The sequence below is a fragment of the Alligator sinensis genome, unplaced genomic scaffold, assembly GCF_000455745.1.
Source record: "Alligator sinensis unplaced genomic scaffold, ASM45574v1 scaffold940_1, whole genome shotgun sequence".
Taxonomy (NCBI): Eukaryota; Metazoa; Chordata; order Crocodylia; family Alligatoridae; genus Alligator; species Alligator sinensis.
In genome coordinates this window covers 1,361,125-1,384,763 of record NW_005842177.1, presented here as the reverse complement: position 1 = coordinate 1,384,763, position 23,639 = coordinate 1,361,125, and the positions used below count along the sequence as shown (strand labels likewise).

Sequence of the window (23,639 nt, the reverse complement as noted above, 5' to 3'; positions counted from 1 at the left end):
AAGTAGGGAGTTCCCCATCGTATAAGTGTGCTGCTGGTTCCTACTACCCAAGTGCAGCACCCTGCACTTGTCCGTATTGAAACACATCCTGTTCCTGTTTGCCCACCCCTGTAACCTATCCAGATCCTTCTGCAATCTCTCTCTCCCTGCTAGCGTGCTCACCTCCCCCCAAATTTTGGTGTCATCAGCGAATTTAAACAGGTTGCTTTCCACCCCAACATCAAGATCGCTGATGAAGAAATTGAACAGCGCAGGCCCCAGGACCGAGCCCTGGGGGACTCCACTACCCACCTCCCCCCAAGTCGAGTATGATCCATCCACCACCACCCTCTGAGTGCGACCCTTCAGCCAATCTGCAATCCATCTGACTGTGTAGGCATCTATGCCACAGTCGCCTAGTTTATTAATTAGGATGGGGTGAGAGACGGTGTCAAAGGCCTTGCTGAAGTCCAGAAAGACTACATCCACCGCGACACCTGCATCCATGGCCTTTGTGACCTGATCATAAAAGGCAATCAGGTTGGTCTGACATGATCTCCCCCTAATAAATCCATGCTGATTGCCCCTGAGCATCATTTCTGATGCCGGCCCATCACAAATGTGCTCCTTGATGATGTTCTCAAAGAGCTTCCCCAGGATTGAGGTAAGACTGACGGGCCTATAGTTGCCCGGGTCCTCCCTTTTCCCTTTCTTGAAGATGGGGACCACATTAGCTACCTTCCAATCGTCTGGCACCTGGCCCGGGCACCACGATCGCTCGTAGAGCCATGCCAGGGGCCCTGCAATAACCCCAGCTAGCTCCCTCAGCACCCTGGGGTGGAGAGCATCCGGACCCGCTGACTTGAACGCGTCCAGCCCTTCCAGAAGCTCTCTAACCCGGTCCTCCCCAACCTGAGGTCTGAAGGCGATCCCCTCGCGTCCGGCTTCTATCACAGCAGGGAAGTCCCGGTCCCTGCACAAGAAAACGGAGGTGAAGAATTGGTTAAAGAGGTCCGCTTTATCCTCCGACACAACCACCAGATTGCCCAGCATATCCTGCAGGGGCCCCACATTACACGGCGCCTTCTTCATCCTCCCAATATATTTGAAAAAGGACTTTTTGTTATCCTTAATCCTGGACGCTAATCCGAGCTCTATATCCGCCTTGGCCTTCCTAACAGCCCGCCTGCAGGCCTGAGCAGAGGAGGTATACTCCTCTTTTGAGTATATAGCCTGCTAGCTACAATACCTGCTTCCAGCACAGGAACGGTGCATATTTAAACATAAGTCCAATGCAAATGACACCATATGCATTGAGGTATTGGCTATAATGCAAAGGGAAGGTGGCCTGGCCTTCATCCCCTCCTCCCTTAAAGAAAAAAGGCTTATGTGTGCTTAAAAGCTTAACTGCAGAAGGGTTGGGGAAACAGGGGCAGGTTCCATGTTTGAGGATACCAAGCAGAGCAAGATGCCTCTCTCCAGCCCAGACTTGAGCATTTGATTACCTTTGGGTCATGGGGTGGTAGGGACAGAAGACAGTGTTAAATCCCATCATGCAACTTGCTTCACAGGCTGGGTCCCAGAGGAGTAACATAACTTTTGCTACCCTGAGCAAACCTTTGCTGTGGAGGGAGGAGTGACGGGGCAAGACCAAGTACTCCTTTGTCACATCTGGAGCAGGCCTCAGCTCCATGGCCATAGGAGCCAAGCTGAAGCAGCCCCATACCACCCAGCTCCAGCACAAAGCAGGAACAACCCTGTGCCCTACAGCCCTAGAAGCTGAACTAGAGCAGCCCTGTGCCATCTGGCAATAGCAGAGTCTTATCTAAATTGCAAGACACCCACTGCTTCTTACACCCAGTGCCTATGGTCAGGCAGAGCAGGGCTTCTGCAGCTCAGCTCTTCTAGCCAGAGCAGGGCAGGGTTACTCCAGGCACAAATAAGACTCTGGGGGAGGTAGGCATGATTCCAGTCCTACTTTTAAGTTAACTCCAGTGCCAATTCCCTCTCTAATCCCCCACACCCCTTACGCTATGGCTGGGTTTCATGTACCCTATACTTATACCTCTAACTGTGTGCCTATAGGTACCCAACATGCCTAACTTAGGAGAATGGTTAGGCTAAGTAGTAGCATAGATGTAGAGTTAAGAATTGCAACAGCTAAATACCACTGCCACATATACTGCTAAGTTAGTGAACACCAGGTAAAAGTACGTATTGTCCTGTAGCATAGCATCATTACAAGGGATTGGCATGGTTATTTTCATCTTGGGTTTAGGCTGAGATCAGTTTGCCATTTTCTTCTTTATTCCTTAACACCATGAACTTACTAATGACAGCAAGTCTAACCTTATTTTTTTTCTTTACATAGTATACATTCAAATAAAATATATTTTCTCTCCCCCCTGAACTAAAGGAATAGACAATATGAACCCTGCACACAATAAACAAACACATTTTACTCTTTTTTTTTAAGTTCCTATAGGCAGCTGGCAAAATAAGGGGTTTCTTTCCCTTTGTTTTTTAAAACTCTTCTTAATTACAAAATGAACTTACAAAACATCTTTGCAAGGTAAAGTTAACAAGGTGCTAACTAAACAAACATAAATCACTAGAGTACAACTACATCATACCACTTTAAATTACCTTTAGAAACAGCTTTGAGGTAAGTAATATCATAGAATTCTTCCACTTTTTTTCTGCTCGAGGTCTTTATTCCACCCTGTAAGAGAATGTATGAGGGGAAGGGTCCAAAGAGTTGAAGGGAAACCAATTCATCTGCTGCCTAGACAGCAATGATATTCTGAGGTTAAGAGCAAGGTGACATGCAGTAGTGTATGAAAGAGTTTGGGACAAGCTTTCAAAAAACTGAAAAACACAGATATTACATAAATACTTCTTTTCAGTTTCTAACTTCTGACTGGTTTAGATCAGTAACAATTTCAGCATAGATTTTTGTTTAGTTCTATCAGCTACACTTTCATGCTAAAAAAAAAAAAAAAAAAAAAAAAAAAAAAAAAAAAAAAAAAAAGCGCATTTCCTTAAGAGTCAACACCCAAAGCTTTAACATTCTTATACAGAAGTACTTATAGATACAATGAGTAAGTTACACATGGGATATGAAGCATAATTACAGCATTTTGGTCTTTTAATACAAGTTTCAAATGTGAACAAGTAACAGAAAAAAAGGTTCTCCTAGTATCATCTGTTGCCCATTGCATGAGGGAGTGGGACTGGAAAGTTATGGAAGAGTAAGTAGTTTCACATTTCTTCTGTCATTCTTGAAGTGAAGAGATCACCACTTTCTACCCTTATTATCTTCTTTTACTTTCCAAAGTATTAGTTCCATACAAGCAGCAGCATCTTCACTAGAATCATGACCACCAACTGGTAAGAGACAAAATCATATTTAAAGGGAGAAAACCAATATTAGGGCAGCAATACTTCTCCATTAATGCCATCATAAAAATCAGGTAGGTTAGAGGAGGAAGTTAACTATTACACTTTAGAAAAGTTTAGAACTGACCAAGCAAGCCTGGTGACTTATGGCATGGTAAAAGTAACACCATACCAGACTACAAGTTTACTGTAACTGGAATATCTAGGAGTATACCAACATTGCATTTAACCCTAATTGAGAGTATAATACAGCTGTTGATAAAGACCAACCAAAAAAGCAGGGGGTGGGAGGGGAGAAAAAAAAATCTCAGGGGAAACGGGGTGGGATCAGATTATGCAAATGGCATATTTCTACCACATGAAGTTTAGGATTTGTAAGTTTGGGGACAACAACTGATGACAGACTTTCATTTAGACACTATTTTCCTACTACACACAAGGTGTCATCCCAAAACATTAGTAGACCCATCGGGGACATGAAAGTCACGTTGGGACAGAATTGAGGAAATTAAGTACTAATATTAGAGTCATTGTACTTTGAAAATAAGCCTTGATTTTTTTTTTGGCAAAATTCTTAATGTGTTCACATAACTAGTTTATGTCTTTTTTTTTTTTAATACACATTCAAATTTTAAAAAAAGAAGCAAAAATCAAGTGGCTTGTAAGAAAGCATGTGGCCATTTCTTTGAATTTTCTATTTCTAAAGTTTGCATAAAAACTGTTGGTCAACTGTGGCAATTGCATGAGGGGAGCCAGACTTTTGAAGCAGTATTAGGCTGAGATTTATTTTTTATATTCATTCATTGAGAGAAGTTTTACACAGGTGCCTATGTATTTTGCTTTTGACTTCTATACAGGTATATTCATCCTAGAAAGTTTAGCAGAACAATTTATTAAAAAGGCACCCTGCAATCATTTCCCCACCCCAGGATGTAAACACAACTGATGAATTCCTGATAGTCAAAACTAATTTGTTCCATCCCTGCTCTCACAGCTACTTGTGCTGTTGAGTTATGCAACTCCATTGTAAAATAAGATTCAGCTATGAAAGAAGAATAGGGATTTCACTGCTTTTTATAGAGCACTTAGTTATCCCCCCGCCCCCCCATTCCATATAGAGAAAAAGAAAATCTGTAACCAAAGTTCTTCTAGATGCATCATTAGACAGACAGACTCCCTTCTGAGAGTATGCTTAGGTTCCAAGTCTTTGGTTTAAAAAAAGACCAACAACAACAAAAACAACCCCCCCCCCCAAACCTCAGGCTTTCACAATATTCAGAAGCTGTTTTCATAGCAGTTTTCCATCCTTCCGATACCAAAAGATAGTGGTTGTGCATACATGTTGCTCTTAAGTTTTTCCTCAACTGCAAAGTCACTAGAACTTAAGACTGAGAAAGATAAGGGAGAGGGCATGGTTCAAGTATGTATGGGGATAACAAATCTCACTTGTGGGTAAACCTACACCTCCAGAGGTAGGTCTTAGCATGTGACTGGTGCCTCCTGGGTCTGGAGGGGGCACCTGGGGTCCCCCTGCAGCTGATCACTGAGCTGAGGGGGTGCAGGTCCCCCCCCCCATGCTCCCTGGTGGACCCAGAAATGCTGCAAGCACATGGGGAGCCCGCCCCGCGCTCCTGTGGGATGCTCCATCTGCCGCAGCATTCATGAGCCACGCCTGGTGCCTTGAGGTATGTAGAAACAACATTTAAAGTTGTGTCTATGTCTAAATCAGCATCAAATCTTTAGATTTGGATTCAGCCAAAATGCATCAGGGACAGTTATCCAAACTGCTGTCCCCGATTGGGGCCAAATCTGAATTTAATATGGCCTGTTTTGCACACCCCTGTTGTATGTCTGTGCAAACAACGTTTATCCATCCAAACCTACATTAGCCAGCACTTGAACTGTCATTCTATTCCTCCAAGAGGAAGAATGTTCCTACATGGTAGGTTGGGGTGGATACTTGAGACACACATGGTTTAGATACTTACGTGGTGAGGGTTTATTTCAGAAAATGTTAAGGTGTGTGATGCTTTCATCACACACCTTAACACACCTTTTACTCTTCAAGTGAAGAAGAAAAAGTTTTTCTTCTTCTTCACTTCCCAGGCTAATGCTTTGCTTAAGCATTAGCCTGGGAAGTGAAGAGGAAAAAATTTTTGGCATAAAATAATAGCTTCCAAAAAATTGAAACAAAATACTGGACACATTTTAGAACACAGTACCATTAGATAAAGAAAGCACAGCTACAGAGAAGACGGAATACAAGAGGTTATCAGCATATAAGAGTGTAATCTAGCTTCCTTTTGCACAGAACTGGTTCAATTCACTGAAGCCAGTGACACAACTTCTACCCACTTAAAATGAAAATAGAACAAGATCTTGTGGAAGCAGTATTCCATTCCCCATAATACACAGTATTATAAATTGGAGCCAGCTAAGGTAAAATACAGGGCATTAGTAACTGTATGAGTCCCAATGACTTCCAAAGAAAGAAAATGCATCTCAGATGATGAGCCAAAATATTAGAGGTCTTTCATAGCTCCTCCACATCACATGTAAAAGCATCTTTATTTAAATAGTCTTCATCATTTGGCAGACATTACAGCAGTATTTGAACTACACAATATCCTTCCATAGATACTATGTGCTGGGGCCAGGAGTCTCGTGAAGCTGACCCATTTCTTATTTTTCCAGTGTAACAGTGGTCTGCTTCATACTTATGACTGGAAGGTATGTCAGGCACTCAACTAATAAAAAACAACCTTGGCAATTACAAGCAGTGATACAGGCAGCAGAAACTCCCAACTAATCCCTTTCCTGCAAATAGAGCTCCTAGAGAGAAATGCTTACTGACAAAAAAAAAAAAAAAAAAAAAAGTGCGCTTCAAGCTGATACCAAAGTTCAGAGTTCTTATTCACCTCCACATCTGTATACAAGATTTTAAAAAAAGGTTCTCTCTCTACCTCAAGAAGAGTCAGAGAAGCTGGGCAATCCTCCTTCCCATTCTTTTTATTTAAAAAAAAAAAATCTAGTAAGGAATGAGTTGAGACAAAACGATTAAAACTAATTTAACTTTGTGCAATAAAAATGAGTTCTTGTTTATATTCTAAAAAAAAACCTGTAGTAAAAGCAGCAGGTGTCCATCTCGCAAGATTTACATTACTAGAAAGTTTAAACAGGTGTTTTATTTTAATTACTTTATTAAAAGTGTTACTCTAGAATAGCCAAGAAATAGTTATCCCAGCAAAAACAAACAAACAAAAAAACCCACACAACCCTGGGTAGAGCAGAACTAAGAGCAGCTAGAGAAGCAAATGAAAGAATACACCTTGGGGGAAAAAAAAGAAAAGAGCTGTAAGCCATGATAAGATTTAAGTGGCATTAATTAATATGCAACTTGGAATGTTGCTAGCCATCACTATTTATCAAAATACAAGCATTTAGTCTGACTCTACTGAAATCTCACTTTTGTCAGAATAGTAATAGAACCTTTGATACTGAATATCAAACTACATACAAACTGTTCCAAAGTAGTGAAATTTATGTCCATATCTTGTTTCCTGCACAACATAGCAGTTTCCTGTTCACATTTATAGCCTCCCTGCTTAGGTTAGGTATACACTTTTGAACCCCATGAAAAGTGATTTGCTCACAAAGTCTATTCTAAAAATGTGAGCTGTCTGCAAGATTCATTAAGACTTCACTGCAGAGTCAATTTTTTTTTTTTTTTTTTTTTTTTTTTTTTTAGCAGGGCAGGAGTAAGGGAAGCAGGCCCTTACCATTTGACTCAGGGGCTGCTACTACCTGAGCACAAGCTCTGTGAACACACTGCAGCATTGGCATTAACAGTGGAGGCTCCCTGGGGACTGCCATTCTGATACCCTTCTAAAAAAATCAGCACCCAGGGTTGGTGCCCTCTTTCTCCTCTCCTCCTACCAAGTTACATTTTTTCTTGCTTATGAAAATTTGCAGCTTCAAAAATGAATTCATTTCTAACCATTTTGACTTTTGCTGGCAGTTTAACTGGCAGGGACTGTAATCAGCAGGTAGTCTCTGTAAAGGCAAGTAAAGAAGAGCTTTAAACCTCTAGAACAGAGCTGTCCAACTTCAGAGTAGCCAGGAGTTGCACAGGCTCCCTGGGACCCCTCCAGTGTACAGCACCCACCCCCCTCCCACCGTCATGTGAACCTCTCCCCGCCTCTAGCAGCACAAGGTCTCCTTCCCCCTCCCACTGCTGCCCCCACTGCCACTGAGCAAGCTCCAAACCAAAGCCTCTGGCTAGCACTGGCAGTGAGCTTGCTGAGCCAGCCATGTTGCCTTGCTACAGGCACCTCAGCTGCCACAATAGTCAAAACAAATCTTCCGTATAATATGGCTAAAGCTTGTATCTAGTTCTACTTAAGATCTTTTTACTTCCTTAAATCCCTCCCAGCACCCTTGTTTTTCATTAAAAAAGACTGCCAAAACACAGGGGTGTTCAGTCCCCAGTGCCATGTCATCTGGCGCACAGGGCTTCTCATGGCTCCAAAGCTGGGCGGAGGCAGCACAAGGGCCCTAAAGCTTGATACTTGCTTGTGTGGCTGGGCGAGGGAAGCGCAGGGTTCCCAGAGCTTGATCCAGCCCATACTGGCCCCATAGCCTTTAGCTGGACCATAGGGTCAAAAGGTTAAGCACCCTACCATAGCAAACAAACAATCCAAGGTTGTTACAATGGGTACATGGTGATGTAGTATCTGATGCACCCAATGCAATGTAGGCATGTGGCATATGCTATGCAAGCTAGCCTGGGGAACTGGAAGCAGTCTGTGTAAAACAGAAGTCTGCATAAAGCTATTTCACTTCACTGAAACAATCTGGTTTGAGTGCTGCAAAACATGATAATATTATTGCTTACAGGCATCTACACATTGGAGACAAATTATATGAAATTAAATTCTAAAAATTTACTTTAAAACTGAACCCTGGAAAAGGAAAAATACCAACTATTGGATTAGAAGCAACCATCTCAAGTAATATTATGCATCAGAATGACTAAAGCCTAGGCACAGAACCTGCACACACACACAAGAATATATAAGATGCTGATGAGAGTACTCAGATCTGTACTCTTTAGGCCACTCCAACAAATAGTTAACAACTTTAAGAGCAACAACTTCACCCCAAAAATCAGTGGTTCTCAGCCAGAGTATTGGGGCACCCTGGGGTGCCACCAGATCCTTTGGAGAATGCAGAAAGGAGGAGATAAGCAAGGTGGATAACACCAGCACAGGATTGTCACTGCCTGAAGGATTTCCTAACCTCTCTGCTCAAAACACCTGGAAGGAGATAAGGACCATAATATATAAATCTGTTTTTGAAACTGGGTACCACTCAATTCACAAGAGTTATGGAGGGGTGTGTCTTGAGTCCAAAAAGGTTGAAAACTACTGCCCCACATCTTCATTTTCAGCATTCTTTCCTTACTATGGAAGAAACAGCAGAGAGACAGAAGTACTTACGACAAATGACAAGCTTTTATATTACTCAATTAATTTAGTACTTTCCCTTCATTATGCATACCACTTATATAAAAAGTCAAAGGCTCTTACCATCATCTTGAATAATTCTTCTGAGATAGTCAGCCGTTAGATTTTTAAGTGCTCTTTTATGAGGCAAACCTAGCCGATGAGGAAACACTATCGATGTGTCCACAACAGTGTTATGGAATAGCTAAAAACAAAAACAACAACAACAAAAAAAGCAAAGAATACCTTGCATTGGCTTGCAAACAGTATGTTTTCAAGCTTAGAGTGTTTCATATATTTCTTTCACTATTCAAATGCTTATGGAATAGCAAAAGGTTCCTGCCTTGCTAACATTGGATCTATAGTGTGATAACTTCTCCATTCCATGGTAACAGACAGATGATGCACTTGTCCTGGGATAAAATGGCTTATCCAGGGACAAGTGCAACTGTTCAGGGACCCATAAATAAGATAAATGAGACATCCAAAAAATGGTTCATGGGATAAGCAGCACAAGCAGTTTATCAGAGGACATTGCAGTGTGCGCCTGCCTGGTTATTCCAGGATTACATAATTGAATCAGTGGCAGAAGAGCAGTAGTGCATTAGATACTTGCTACAGCCTAGTTAGAGTGATGCGTGTACTCACCAATTCCAGGACATTTCTGTCCTAGGACAAACAGGCATAACTTGTCCAGGGACAAATACAATGTCTGCTCCTAGCTTATATTAAAATGATTAAATGGCTTGAAATAGTCATGCTATATTTTATTATATGTTTAAAAGGTATAACATGGGCAGTTTAATCTGAAAAAGTGGAGGTGCACGTTTTTGGCCGATTTTTAACTGGGCTATAGTACACACTGTAATAAATTTTCTTCTTAAAAACACCCAAGATAGAAGTTAAGAACAGAACAAGTTTCCAACAATCTTGGAGACCTTGCTTCACAGAACTGATCCCTGCATGTCTTACCTTAACAGCATATAAATCACTTTCCAAGCTGTGACCAATTAAAATAGTAGCTGCACTGAACAAGTTTAACAAGATGGCCTGTACATCCCGAATAGTTGTTGTAGTGTTCTTCAGGTCCTCTTCTGTGACTCCAGAAAATCTCGGATTAAACACAAACAAGCAAATCTCAATAAAGTGAGAAAATGTACAACATATCCAATTCAAATGCGTGTGGACAGCTAAAATTATTCAAGTCAGGTTTGGAAGCACCATACATTCATTTCAGACAGACAAGTAGATTTTTTTCTTTCCTTTTCTTCAGGGATGAGTTCCACAGGAGGCATAACTAATCAGGGGTTGTACCCTAGGCAGTGGCAGCAGCAGCAAGGGCTGGGCTGGCTGCAGCTGTGGCTGCCATTCTTGGACCCCCACTAAATGGGCATCTGGGGCTGCTGCCTTGGTCACCCACCCTTCATTATGTTACCGTGCCACAGTAGATGTAGAGACCTGGGTTTCAGATCACCTACTGAGGACAATTGACTCGAGCTGGTTCTCATGAGCCCAAGACTGATCAACTAAGGAAGTGAGTACATAAGCACTATGGACAGAAAGATGTCAGAAGAGCCAAATTCTGAACCACTTCCTCCTTTTTATGGTGAAGCAGCAGCTAAAAAAAAAAAAATTAAAGGCCTTGAAACTTATGCCCTGCCCAAACACTTACTGCTTCCTCAGCGAAAAGAGTAACCAAGAATGAGTTGCATGAGGAAGTGGGAGAGCATGAAAGCCAAATTATTTGTATCTAGAGTATACACCTCGTGCCCAAGTGACAGCTACAGTAGCTATTAGTAAGTCTTGATAAGATGCCTGTATTTCTGTATGTTCTAAAATACTGCACACTGCCAAAAAAGAATGTTGTCCAAAATGACACTACACAAATCTCTCTCTCATATATACATATACGAGAGAGTCTCCCTCTCCCTCTTTAAATAAGAGCTAGGTGTGAAAGAGCAACTCCCCCATTTGGGACATCTATAGATGAGGTTTTACCAGCTTAATAGCCTAGCCTTTTTTTCTGCATTGAAATATCCATCCAATGGCCAGGAAAAAAAAACCTCTTGGAAGTATAAAAATAAAAGTGTTGAAGTGATGTAACTGAGCATCTGAGAAATTCAAGCAGTAGGAATGTGTCAATGGTATCTCTCAGACCAAACCACAGTTGGGATAAACTGTGAGACCCAAGGAAGGGTATTGTGATATTCAGAAACTTGCCTAAAGTATCCCAACCAATAAGGAGAGAAATCAGTCACAAGAATTCTTGCCTTTCAAGATAGAACATACCTACTTAAGCTATGAGCTCTTTGAGTCAGGGTGTATATCTTTTTGATCTGTATTTCTATAGTGCATGGGAATAATGTGGTGGCATGATTGGGACTCTTCAGCATCATATAAATACACAGTAATGTAGAAGACAGTCTCAAGAAAAGTTCATTCAACTATAGTCAGTCTTACATAATAAAAATTGCACAACTTTTAAAAAAAGAATAATGATATTTTCAAATATATGGATACCTTGTGTTGTAGTCTATGATGTCATTATCAGGTTTAACAAATGTATTATAGGCAACCTGTAGGTTGGGATCTACCACTGTCACTCTAGTAAGCTCCAGGCCTTGTGTTGTGTAACACTAAGAAAAACAAATACCACAAGTGGTAAAGAAAGATTCAACATTACTGTTTGATCTGTTTATATGGATCGCTGGCATGAAGGACCACACAGGCACAATAGGTCCAAGTGGTTTGCGTTTTAGTGGCTCCCAAAAGAGTACCGTGACAGGGGGCAATGAAGGATGCTCTAAAAATCAGTGGTGTTCAACTTGTGGTCCATGGACCCCTGGAGGTCTGCAAATGATATCTAAGGCATCCCCAAAACATGACTTATCAAATCAAAAGTATGTGACCACCCAGACTTACCATTCAAAGGGGTCTGTGCTTCCACACAGTTTTTTAGTGGTCCGCAAATAAAAGAAGGTTGAAAACCATTGCTCTAAATATTCAACTTTTAGGAGTTATTCCTGTATACTATAGTAAAAGTTATTAAAAAATAAAAGCAAAAGTAAATGTAGGTTTAAGGTAGCTCTCTAAATGAGGTCTGTACAAAAGCTTTGTATTTGCCTCCTTTTGGGGGTGGGAGGAGGGAAGAGAGACATTGACAGCATACAACTTTGGCAAATCAGGCAATATGCTTCCCTCTGTTGGAGCCTATAGTAGCAGCTATTCCTCAGTTCTAATATAGTGGAACAAAGGCTATTGATCAAATTGTCCAACCTTTCTGACCGTTATATTTAGTAACGGGTATACCCCAGAGCAGGGCTGATTTTCCCCAAAGGAAAAAAAGAGCAAACTAATAAGAAAATTCACCAAATATTACTTTTTAAAAATTGTAAATAAGGCTCTGATGTTGTGAAAGCAGGTAACTTTTAAAGTAGCAACCCTCAGTTTACTGCGTTCTGTAGGAGAGAATACAAGCCAACTCTTAGCCTAAATATCTTGTTGGTAGAATGGATTTTCATGTTGCTACCAGCAGTCAATTTACAGTATTTCCTATGAACCTGCACCCATCTTGAAATTAAGTTCAGAATATGAAAGAGTTAACCATACCATCTCACAGTCCAGTGCATACACCCCATGGTTCCCATCAGGTGGAGGTGGTTTGATAAAGGTCTTCATAAAGCCTTCTAGGTTTTCCTTTCGCCCATCATGGACATGGAGCTGTAAAATTCCCAGTAGTGTTAAAAATTGAGTACAATAGTATTTTATCCAAATGGCTGGGTGCTTCAGTAAAAAAGCCCACCAAAAACAAGTTTGGTGAACAAAACAAAGGAAGACTACTTATTAAGTATTGTTCATGCAACCTATTACATCTAATATAAAAACAGGAGGTTCTATAATAGACAATTATTTGACAAACTCATTTTCCAAAAATGTATTAAAAGTAACTAAAACCATATAATAACTTCCAACTATTTTCATGAAAGCAACTGTCATTGTCACAGGGTTGTTATATGATCATTACTAGAAAGTTATACAGCGTCTCAAGGCCTCGCCTGTTAAAGTATGATCCAATACCGTAAACTACTGCAAAACCATGAGAGGCCCTATTACAGAACGTTCCTACCTTTACAACTTGGCATCCAGGAGACCCCACAACTCCTTCACAACAACTGTAGCGGGATTCCATGCCACCAGGAACTGCCATACAAAAATTAAAACATTTTAACGTATTCTACCAGTCACTAGAAAGTTTTAATGCTTGTAATTAACTTTAAATGCAAGTAAAAAGCTGCAAGCTAAAACATTTTTAACAATATTGTCTGTCCCTAGCCAGGAAGTCATTCACAAAGCCTGAGCCTGAAATGATTCAATTTTTGCAGGTTAATCTAACCTGACTAAGCTGAACTGGTTTAAAACTGGACAGACATTCTCTCCGAATTGAAGAAATGCAGGCACATGCCTGCAGTGTCTCAGGCTAGAAGCTGGGGAGCACTATAGCAGCCCTCCCTTCCACAGGGAAGTGAGCTGAGGGGGGTTTGGCCAGGCCCTGGCAGGACTCTCTCATTAGTGAGGTCTGCCCTCACGGTCCCAAGCTTCTCTCTGCTGGCTGCTCAAAAGGGGGGGGGTGGGAAAAAAGATGTACAGTGCATACATCTGTTGATGACACTGAGCTTTTCAATCTCCTTCCCTGCTTCTTTACACCGTCTGTAGCAAACTGACAGGCAAGCAAGACAGCCAGGAACCAATAGGAGTCTTTAAATCACCCAATTAACAAAACAATGGCCTCTCTCCATTCGTTCAAACTTCTTAAACAGCTTACTGGGTGATCTGTCAATTAGTTCCAAAAGCCCTAAGCAGTCACTGTTTTGTCTGCCTATCCTAGTGAAATCGGAGACACACACACACACCTCTCTGTATTAGCTAGCATACCACATGCTGGCTATGGTCCCTACTGTGGCAGAGAAGAGGAAGGGATCCCTGCTTAAGCAGCAAGTGGGGGTGGGGGGCACAGGAAAAAAACAGCAGACCCTGCTGTGTCTGCTGTGTCTAACCTCCAGCTAGGAAGCAGAGGGGGGGCCCAGCTCTGCTGTGGACCAGAGAGCCCCACCCAGCCCAAAGAGCATGCCAGGATGCTGGGGGAGTCCAGTTTATCTTAAACCAGAAAGGGGTCTGGGACAGACCTTGCATAAGCCAATTTGAGCCAAATCCATTAAGTCTGATACTACATTCAACCAGGTTTCTCTCAAACCAGTTTCATTTGTTTTGAAACTGGTTTATGTGCACTGAACACCTGTTCTGTTACAGGTTTAAACTAGTTTCTGATCACTTAAACCAGTTTGTGTGTAATATCTGTCCCTAGCCCTTATGATCAGTATTGGGCACATGATAGAAGGTTTAATAAATTTTAATTTCTACATTGCTATCTACAAAAAGCCCACTTACAGCATTTTAAGTTGACAGATCATGGAATGGCAACAGGTAAGTTTCTTTTGAAGTCTTAAGTCTGCAACCTGGTACATTCAGTCTTGCTATACATACGTTCTACTAGCTTTTAACTTTGGGAGCAATTCAATTTGCAATTTAAAACTGCATTATTTAAGATAGTAGAATATTTCAGGAAATAGTGTTTAAAACTACTCAACTAAATGGGTCACTACCAGCTCCCCCTATAGTGACACTGTACTGAAGCCAACTTTCCCCATTCCAAGGGAAACATTAAGAATGCAGCTGGATTTTCTCTCTAAATAGGAGAATTCAGAAGAACATAGTAGGGCTGTGTGAGATGGCATTGTTCCATTTTGACAGAACATTTCATTTTGATTTGAAACTGCTGTTCCGTTTCATTGAAACGGTTTTGCTGTTTCAATGTTTTGTCCATAGGCTATAATGGGAAGCTCAAAAACAGCCTATAAAACTGTGTCATTTCTGGACCAATTTGGATGAAACCTACAGGGATGATAGCCCCTTCTGAGGGCATGAAGCCTGCCAAGTTTCAAGGAGATAGGTGTAGGGGTTTCAGGGAAAGTGCACCTCTGGCTCTCAACTGACCTCAAGGCACCAAGCAGGGCAGTTCAAACAATGTTGCCTTTTATGCAGTTTTTCCATCCCTCCCCCAGAGCACTGGGATTGGAAGAGATCTCTGGAAAGGATGACAGTCATTGTCCAGCTACATAGTCACTAATGAGAGTAGTCCTTTGCCCCCCCCCCAACCTTACTTTAGCTTCTGTTTCCCTATAGGCAAGCCCAGCTCGAGCTTCAAAATGTTTTCAAAAATTTTCAAATGTTTTGACTTGCCTCATTTAGTTTCAAGGCTGTTTTGAAGCTCTCCGTCTTGAGCTTGAAACGAGTCAAAACAAAACTGCTGGCGAAATTTCGCACAGCCCTAGAACATAGCTTCTTTAGGAAGAGAGGTTGATAGATTGCCAGGTAACCACAACCACAGAGAACAGAAGACAGTCCTGGTTTTAACTGACTCCTGGCGAGAGCAAGACTTAAAAAGGCTGTAAATAAGGTCAGAACAGTTAATATTCAGTAACTGAAAGCAAAGTCTTCCCTTTATGGATTGGTAATGATGGCCTATTACACGTCAACAAGTATACTTGCCTTTATGCCTCTGTACTCTACCAAAATGGTAGTTGCATTCTTCTTTACGAATATGCTTTCCTGAAGAAGTTACAGCATATATTTTTCCACATCTACAGCATGTTCTTTTGCAAGCTGAAACAAAGTATGATAATTTCATGATCAAAGTTCAGCCTTAAAAAAAAAAATAAATAAATAAAATAAAAAAAAAAAATTGTACTTTCCACATGGTCAGCCAGGAAGAAGTTATTCAACCTGAAGAACTGAATTAATTAGATTTTTATCATTAGGGTAAACAATGAGCAGGTAATTACTCTACTTAAACAAATATACACTCAGTACTGTTTGCAAGGCTTGTTGAAACTATGACAAAAAAGCAATCTGTTTCAAGGTGTATACAATACAAAGGTATCATTACAATATGAATTCTTATATCAATAGTGGCATCTACTAGAAGCATTAACATTTTTACTCCTTACACAAAGGGCCTCATCCAGATGAGCACAGTCACGTGGTATGTGGCAGTGCAGACACATCTGCACCACTACATGCTGCACATTCGAATGTTCTCTGCACTGCAAATGGAGCAGTACAGAGAGTTTAAGAAAACCCATGGCAGGAAGGGGGTAGGAAAAAAAAAAAAAGGCAGAGCGGGGCTGGCTAGAGCCACGCTGCAGATGCCAGCCAGGATTGCTGCTGCTACAGCCCTAGAAGGCCCCTCCACCTGAAGGCTGCTGGGGCCAGCCCAGTGCTGGCCCCAGCCTGGTAACTTGATGTGCGCCAAAGCACAAATGGCACATGTTCCTCAGGGACAAGTAGCAGCGGTACACCCTAGCTGTCTCCAGAAACTAAGTGTCTACACCAAGGTCTTTCAAAGATACAGATGACATTCTGCCCAAATCCAAGTACTTGGGTCAGTCTTGAAGCTTTCTGGTAAGCGGCATCAAAGATGTACACAATTCTAGTTCTAGAACATGCTTAGGTGTACTGAAATCAGTTTGTGAACACTAGTTTTGGAAATGTTCGTAAGGAAATCAGGGCCTCAGTAGCAACATGCTTTATCATAATTTAAGCAGTTTTTACTTTAGCAGATGGGAAAAATAGAAAGTCCAGTGTAAGAGTGTTCTTTGAAGTTCTATTCTTATTTTAATTGTTCTGGATAGGCATTCAGAAATCCTAGTCTCATTTACTCACAGTCAGATACAGCTGTTTTTGTAACTCCGTTCAATATAGCACTGCCAGGCTTTTCAGGATTTGGTTGAGGGAAATGATTTACATTTAGTTGTTCGTCAGTCAGGATGTAGTCTTTCAGTAGTCTATAGAGAACAATTCCTGTAAGATCTAGTAAAAAACGTATAAATAGGTTAAGCATATATAGCCAAAATGAGCTCTAAACAAGTGTGTCACTTAACCATCTGCATTGTACATTTAAGGTTTTACTTCAATTGTGGTATTGTTTTGCAGTTCTAAGTTTACTTGATTCACCAGGGATCCTGGCTTCCTCTTTAAAAATTCCAAATTCTCTAGCTAAAAACCCCAACATTTACTTTTTTGCAATTAAAAAGAAAAACCACTATGTATGTATGTATTTCATGCAATGTTTTATTGATATACTTAATATTTTAAAGCAATTTGAAAGCCTACCAGTGCCTTAATCATAATAAAATAAATTCTAAACACCTATATTTTAGATTTTTTTTGTTTGTTTTTATCATCATGGAAAAAAATCAGAGCTCCCCTTGCCCCCTTCACTCACTAGGATGTGGGTCCAACTGCAGCTGCATCTCCTGCCATACTGCTTTGTGAAGCTATGCAACTCTGATGCGCCAGTGCCCTACCCCTGTACGTGCTATTGCCCCTCACTCCCAATGCAGTTCCCTATTACACCCAGCCCTGCCCTTGACCCTCACTCCCAACCTGCAGCCAGCTTGTTCCCCCCAGCCCTGCCAGAGGGGGCCTGCAGCTGCCCCCACCCTGCCAGGTGATGGCTATGGCACTCCCTACCCCAGGCTAGGGTTCCTGTGCTGTACCAGGTAGCCTGGCCATGGTCTCCCACTTCAGGGCAGCATCTCCTGGCCACTCTGCCCTTGATAGCACAGGCACTCGCCCCTGGTGCCAGCAGCCTGCCCTGGCAGCTCCCCACCACCCCCATAAGATGCCCCTGCCCCCTTGCCCCACTGGTGGGGCAGGTGCCTCCAGGTAGGGCCTGCTGGCAATGGCACATTACTGGGATCACTGGCAGCACCAAGCACTACTTCAGATCCCTGCAGCCCCAGCACCCAGACACCTTCTCCCTCCACCCTGCCTTCTCAACACAGTCTCTGACACCCACAGCCCGCCCCCCACCCCCGATAGTGCCCAAGCCCTGTCCCTCCAACTCTCCTGCCACACCAATAGACTTACCTGTATCCAGCTGCCAGAGCTGCTCCCCCCACCCTGCCTGGCTGTATGCTGGTCATGTGCATGTACATGGTGTCCCCTGCCTCCAAAAATCACCCTCCCTCCAGCCCCAAGCAGCTACCTGCAGAGTGAAACCCCCTTTAAATGAGAAAATCCACATTTTTCCACAGCAAACAAAGCCCAGATCCCTGTTGACTCATTTACCTTATCCATTTATAGTATCTCTGACAACAGCCAAAACAAAAGAACGGCTCAGTTTCAGATATAAAAAATACCTCAAAGTGCTAAATAAATTGAACCTAAATTTGAAGACCATACTGAAGAGCATTCCCTGTACTAGAAAGTCAGTATTTTCCTTCAATTTGAAAAGAGAACATACTTATTGTTAGCCAGATTTTTTTAAAGATTTGCTATCTATATGCACATTCCTATAGTGTATGTGCATGTACTTCAAACACTTGGGCTTACATTTTTACCCTACAGATATCCTTGGAGAGCATCTGCACCTTCTGCTGACATTCCATGCTGAAAACATAAAAGATGCCTCATCAGTTTTGATGCTGTGTTGGCAAAATATCACTTTTAAAACTTTACACGAGTGGCACGCTTCAATAACACTTTTGAGAAGAGTTCCGTGTCCTGCATTGTATTCACGAAAAGACACCTTGTACTAAGGTTTTAAAATTACAAGCCATGCAAAGTCCAGCTGATACCACAACTTAATCAGTGACTGTCATGGTCACAAACCCTATCAAGTCTTAAGGCAGGGGGAAGAGTTCATGGGGTGTCATGCAGATTTTCTGGCATTTGTTGTATTGATATGGCATGTGTAGTCTCCTTGAAAAGCCCATGTTATGGTCTACCCATTTATGTTGCTTTCATCTCTATATGGGTTATGTTACATAGTCTGTATGTATCTTTATGATTTTGGGCATGGTTCAAAGGAACAGAGGGATGCATGCTTAAGAAATGGAGTAGATAACTGCTAAGTATCTCTTGTCATTGTGTTGTTAGGCCAAAAGCTAAACCACACAGACATTTTTGGGATAGGCACCCCAGTTATTATTTACTTGTAATGGGAAGAACATCTGAATGAAGTGGCAACCAGATGTCCTAGGGAAATAAATCTCTGGAGGATTTTATGACTTGGGAGCAATTTGGACAATGCTGATCGGAGGCAGAGGCTGTATTTTATTTCAGAGGCTTCCTGTGTGACAAGCCTGGTCTTCAGATATTCCTCAGGCTTTGGAGGAGGCCTGGTTCCCAGCAGTCAGGGTTGGTAGAATGAGCAGGAAGGCTGGTCTCAGAAGACACTAGCAGGACTCCCAAGGGGCTAGGTGGTAGCCAGATGAGGGAGTAAGAAACATTACTTGTCATTTTGTTCCATTTCCAAACTTATGGGCTGTTTTTCTTGTTTTCCTTTATCCTATATAATAAATGCTTTTGTTGTCCGTCTCCTTGCTGACTGCCTGTAATGAAGAGTGATCTCTGGGTGAGTGATTTTCCAGGGGGCCCATTCTCTAAGGAAGAAGGACCCAAAAATCTCTTTTACAACCCAAGTGGAATCCACCTAGAGATTGCCTTGTTGTAGCTATAAATAAGGGCTGGTATAAGGCCAGTGGAGCTGAGGCTTGAAGAAATAAGGAATTATCCCAGGATAAACCTTAGTCTGTTCCTTGGGACAAGCAATAAGACTGCCAGGAGAAACTTAAAGGCTCTGGAGGTGTACCCCATGAATGGGTCTATAACCATTATGAAGAGTGAAGAGAGAAGATAAAAATGGAGTCACACTCAGCTAGAGAAAGTGAGCCATTCAGGCCATGAGAACCTCAAATATTCCTGAAAATAACTGTCCCTGAAAATAAATAAATAAATAAATAAAATAGTGTGCAAGGGAGAAGGAAAAGAACATTACCCAGAGAAAGAAAGAGACACTCTAGGGCAAGGGCAAGCATGCAGTCTAGAACAGACACTACCCTCTGGTCAATGTGATTGAAGGGAAACTGAGGAATGGGAACCTGCACCACCTTATACACTCAATATGAAAGGAAGCATGCATTCAAATTGTGAGGTCAACAAGTTTTCCCCATCTCAAAAACACTTAAGGTATGTTTGTACCCCAAAGGAATGTGGACAAAACCCTGAAGAAAATAAATAAATAAATAAATGTTAGTCATGAGTGGTATTTGTGTGCAACAAAAACCATCTAAGAACTTAAAACCAGAAGTTAGGAAAGAAATGGCTTTCACCCTGAAATAAGGTTAGCTTATTTTATACAGATATATGGAGGTAAAGTAAGGGCATTCAACACAACTATTTTTACCATTTTTCTCTTCTGACTTTCCGGATCCATTTGCATTGGTAGATCTGCTGCCACTAGCTTGCCCTAAACATAGAAACATTTAAAAATATTTTTCTAATTGCATTTGCCAAACATCAGATTTCCTGTAACCCAAGTTTTAAACATAAGGTCTATTGGCTGACTGACCCATGAATCTCTAAACAACTCCATACACTGGCCCTGGCCTTACATGGCTTGCCTGTGCTGGTTCTAGGTCTCCTGTGCACATTGGGTCAAAACAAGGTGCAGACTGGTCACAGGCTGGACTTGGCACTGCATGCAATAGGTGGTCCAGGGAAGAGATCAGCTGCATGTAGCACCCCAGGCTGACCTCCTGTCCTACTTGCAGTGTCAGGTCCAGCCTTCACACTACAAGCAGTGCACACCCCATGCTGGCGGCACATGCACAGCAAGCTTTGGGGGCAATGCATTTACCATGTGGGCTAGATGTGGTACCATGGGCACTCCCCATGGGAATGGTCCTGGTCTGGCTCAACAACCAAGCCATGGGGCCAGATGAGTTTGAAACCCATGCTGTAATCGTTACAGCACACACATGCTCACTGTAAGGATTACAGCGTGGGTAATCTTTTATATTACAGCATACATATACACACACGTCATACACTACATTAAAAGGAAAAGTTTTAGAAATATGTTTACTCCAGAAGAATGTAAAAAGCAGCATAATTTCCCCTACTGAAGAGAAACAAAACAATAATCAGATATTGTTCCTTCCATCTGAAATGGCTTACCATTGGAAGAGAGGCTACCGTGATCCCTCAGCTTTTTAAGCGTGTTCACAGTAATATTCAGATACATATTTTTACTGCCACAACGGTCATAAATTGCCTTTTCCTCAGCCAATGCCTAGGTTAAGAGGGAGAGATCAATATAAAACAAGAAGGAAAATGACAAAAAACAGTTTAAAACTACAAGCATTAGAAGACAAATCGAAAGTGAGGAAGACATTATAGCCAAGTACAGACAATCAAAAAGCCCATGAATGGATTCAATCTTTGCAGGTCAGTCTAAGCAGTATAGATTGAACTGATAAGCAAGTGACATTCACTTTTGATTCCAGAATTGCAGCCATGTGCCTGCAGTAGGCCAGACCAGAAGCTGGGGGGAACTAGGGCACACCTCCCTGCTTGGCTGAAGCAGACAGCTTGAGCCAAGGTTAGCCCACCCATCCTGTGAGGTTGTTTGTGGGACAGGTGCAAAGAATCCTGGGGGACTGCAAGTTAACTGATTTAGGTTAAATCAGTTTATTGAACTTCTGTCCCAGATCCTCTCCAGATTCAAGTCAAGTCTCATACTAGATCCATCCAAGTTTATCTTAAGCCTGTTTCAGCCATTTTGAAAGTGGTTTATGTCTAGTGAACTTCTGTTGTTACAGATTTGAACCAGTTTCCAATCACATACTAGTTTGTATATAATTTGTCTCTAGCCTAAAAAAAAATAACACCACCACCACACAAACAGTAAGGATGTCTGAAAGAAACAGTATTACAAGAAAGTGATTGAAAAGGTAACAGAGGGAACAGTTATTGAACAATTAAAGAAATATATATAGTGGGAATACACACTGAAAAAAGAAATAGACTATCTTATATAGTTTGTAAATAGAAAAAAAAAGTAAAGCAACAACAAGCAAATAGTTATTTCATTTAAGGGAATTAAAAAAAAAACAAAACACCCTATTAAAACCTTTAATTAGAGGTCTTAAGGTTTAGTTAGATATTAAAATTTTCAGGCTTTTACTTGTGAACCTCCCAAAAGGTCTTCATAGAACTCAGTACTCAAGACATCTGTTCAGACTTCTCATGCTTGTCACTCACATGGGGAGACTGTCAATTAAGACAATTATTTGGTTTGATATAAACTGTAAATAAGCCTCCACTGCACACAATCAAGTGTTGTGGGTGCTTTCCAGGGGAAGATACATTTCCCCAAGCAGGTGATTACAAAACTTCAAGTCAGCAGTCTTAAATTTCTCACCAGACAATGAAATAGTCAAGAAGAAAATTTTCTTGACTACTTCAAAATCAAATATTTTGGCAAAGTCCTTTTCTTTGGGGGTGGGGGTTGCACTGGAACAGCAGATGGGAAAGGGAAAGGAAAGGGAAGAGTAAGAATAAGCAGTTGTAAGGTTTGCCAGCTCTTTTTTGTCAAAGTAGCTCATCAGCATTCTGAAATTATTTCAACTTTATTTATTTATTTTTTAATACACATGATATTTACCTTAATTATGTATACCCCTGTATGAAGAGATTTGCAATCTGTATCATTCTTTGCATTTACTTCAAGAACAAAAAAAAAACTGAAACAGTTACAAACCTTGTCAAATGCTTCATTTACTGTTCTACAAATTTTCATATATTCTTCAACAAAGAAGTTGACATATCGTTGCCTTGTGTCATGTGATACTTTGGATCCGGATTCTGGAACTACAGAAGGCCGCCTCCGTGTAGAAACCTTAAAAAAAAAGTAGATTTTTTTAAAATTATTTTTTGGTAACATGCTGCATAAAAGGGTTTGAATAACTTACAGTTGAAACATTTTTACTTAACCTATAAAAATGAATACCTTAGTCCAAAATTACATAGAAGCTTTTAGATCAGAGATGCATGGGAAAGAGGTAGGAGGCATCAAAAAGCCAAATCAGAAAACAATAGTGTGTTCAGGTCTCCAAAGCAGGAGTTCATATTAACTGCTATTATTTATAGTCAGTAATTTGCCTCTTTGGCCTTTATCTTCCATGTATTTTTTATTCCACCTGGGATACTGAATTGGATTTTTTTAAAGGGACTTGTTATTTTGATATATTCTCAAGATTGTTACTTAGAACAGAACAAAACAGTTTGGTTTTATTGTGTGTAAGACTCCACAGGTTTCCTATATATTTAAAAAAAATTTTTAAAGTTCTATTAAAAATATTAGCTCACAATTTCCTTCTCAATTTTTTTTCCTAGCTATGACAATAAGAATTCTCATCAGTATATTTCAAAATACTGCTTAAAGTTGTAGTGCTGAAAAATGTGACAAAATAATATTAACTTACTGTTATAACAAATTTCAAAGTAGCATACATAGTACAAGAGGTTATTTAAAACATGGATTAATATTTATTATTAGATGCCAAATTATGCAGTATTTAAAGCAACAGCCTTTTACATGGCAATTACAGAATTTGGGCGCACAAATGCTTGTTTTCGTCCTGCTACAGTACCTTCATAGGCATGGGTGCAGTCCTTTTTACCGAGAGAGTAGAAGATCTGTATGGCATTCCCATTACAGGATTTCCTTGTAGAACCACATTCAGTTGACTGGTTGCAACAGGCTGAACTTCAAGCATATTTAAAGAGACTGAAATAAGAAGGAAAAACAAAACAAAAAAAAAAGAAAAACTGTTTATCATGGTGAAGAGT

At 41.0% G+C, this 23,639-nt stretch overlaps 1 protein-coding gene across 5 annotated transcripts in view; it reads right to left on the bottom strand.

Moving 5' to 3' along the window:
• Positions 1 to 3,016: 3,016 nt before the first annotated feature.
• Positions 3,017 to 23,639, bottom strand: part of LOC102374570 (RNA exonuclease 1 homolog) — a 32,335-nt gene continuing 11,712 nt past the window's right edge. For 4 of the 5 annotated variants that reach the window (XM_025206956.1, XM_025206957.1, XM_006026076.1 and 1 more), the window contains 12 exons: positions 23,441 to 23,577; positions 22,549 to 22,686; positions 20,964 to 21,078; positions 20,191 to 20,253; positions 16,662 to 16,808; positions 15,489 to 15,602; positions 13,009 to 13,082; positions 12,492 to 12,602; positions 11,403 to 11,518; positions 9,855 to 9,993; positions 8,967 to 9,087; positions 3,017 to 3,366 (listed from right to left, as the gene is read on the bottom strand). In XM_025206956.1, the coding sequence (XP_025062741.1) occupies positions 3,275 to 3,366; positions 8,967 to 9,087; positions 9,855 to 9,993; positions 11,403 to 11,518; positions 12,492 to 12,602; positions 13,009 to 13,082; positions 15,489 to 15,602; positions 16,662 to 16,808; positions 20,191 to 20,253; positions 20,964 to 21,078; positions 22,549 to 22,686; positions 23,441 to 23,577 (1,367 nt within the window). In that variant the 3' untranslated portion in view covers positions 3,017 to 3,274. Of the gene's footprint in view, positions 3,367 to 8,966; positions 9,088 to 9,854; positions 9,994 to 11,402; positions 11,519 to 12,491; positions 12,603 to 13,008; positions 13,083 to 15,488; positions 15,603 to 16,661; positions 16,809 to 20,190; positions 20,254 to 20,963; positions 21,079 to 22,548; positions 22,687 to 23,440; positions 23,578 to 23,639 lie in introns of those variants that run through there. The other variant, XM_025206959.1, reaches the window with a different exon arrangement.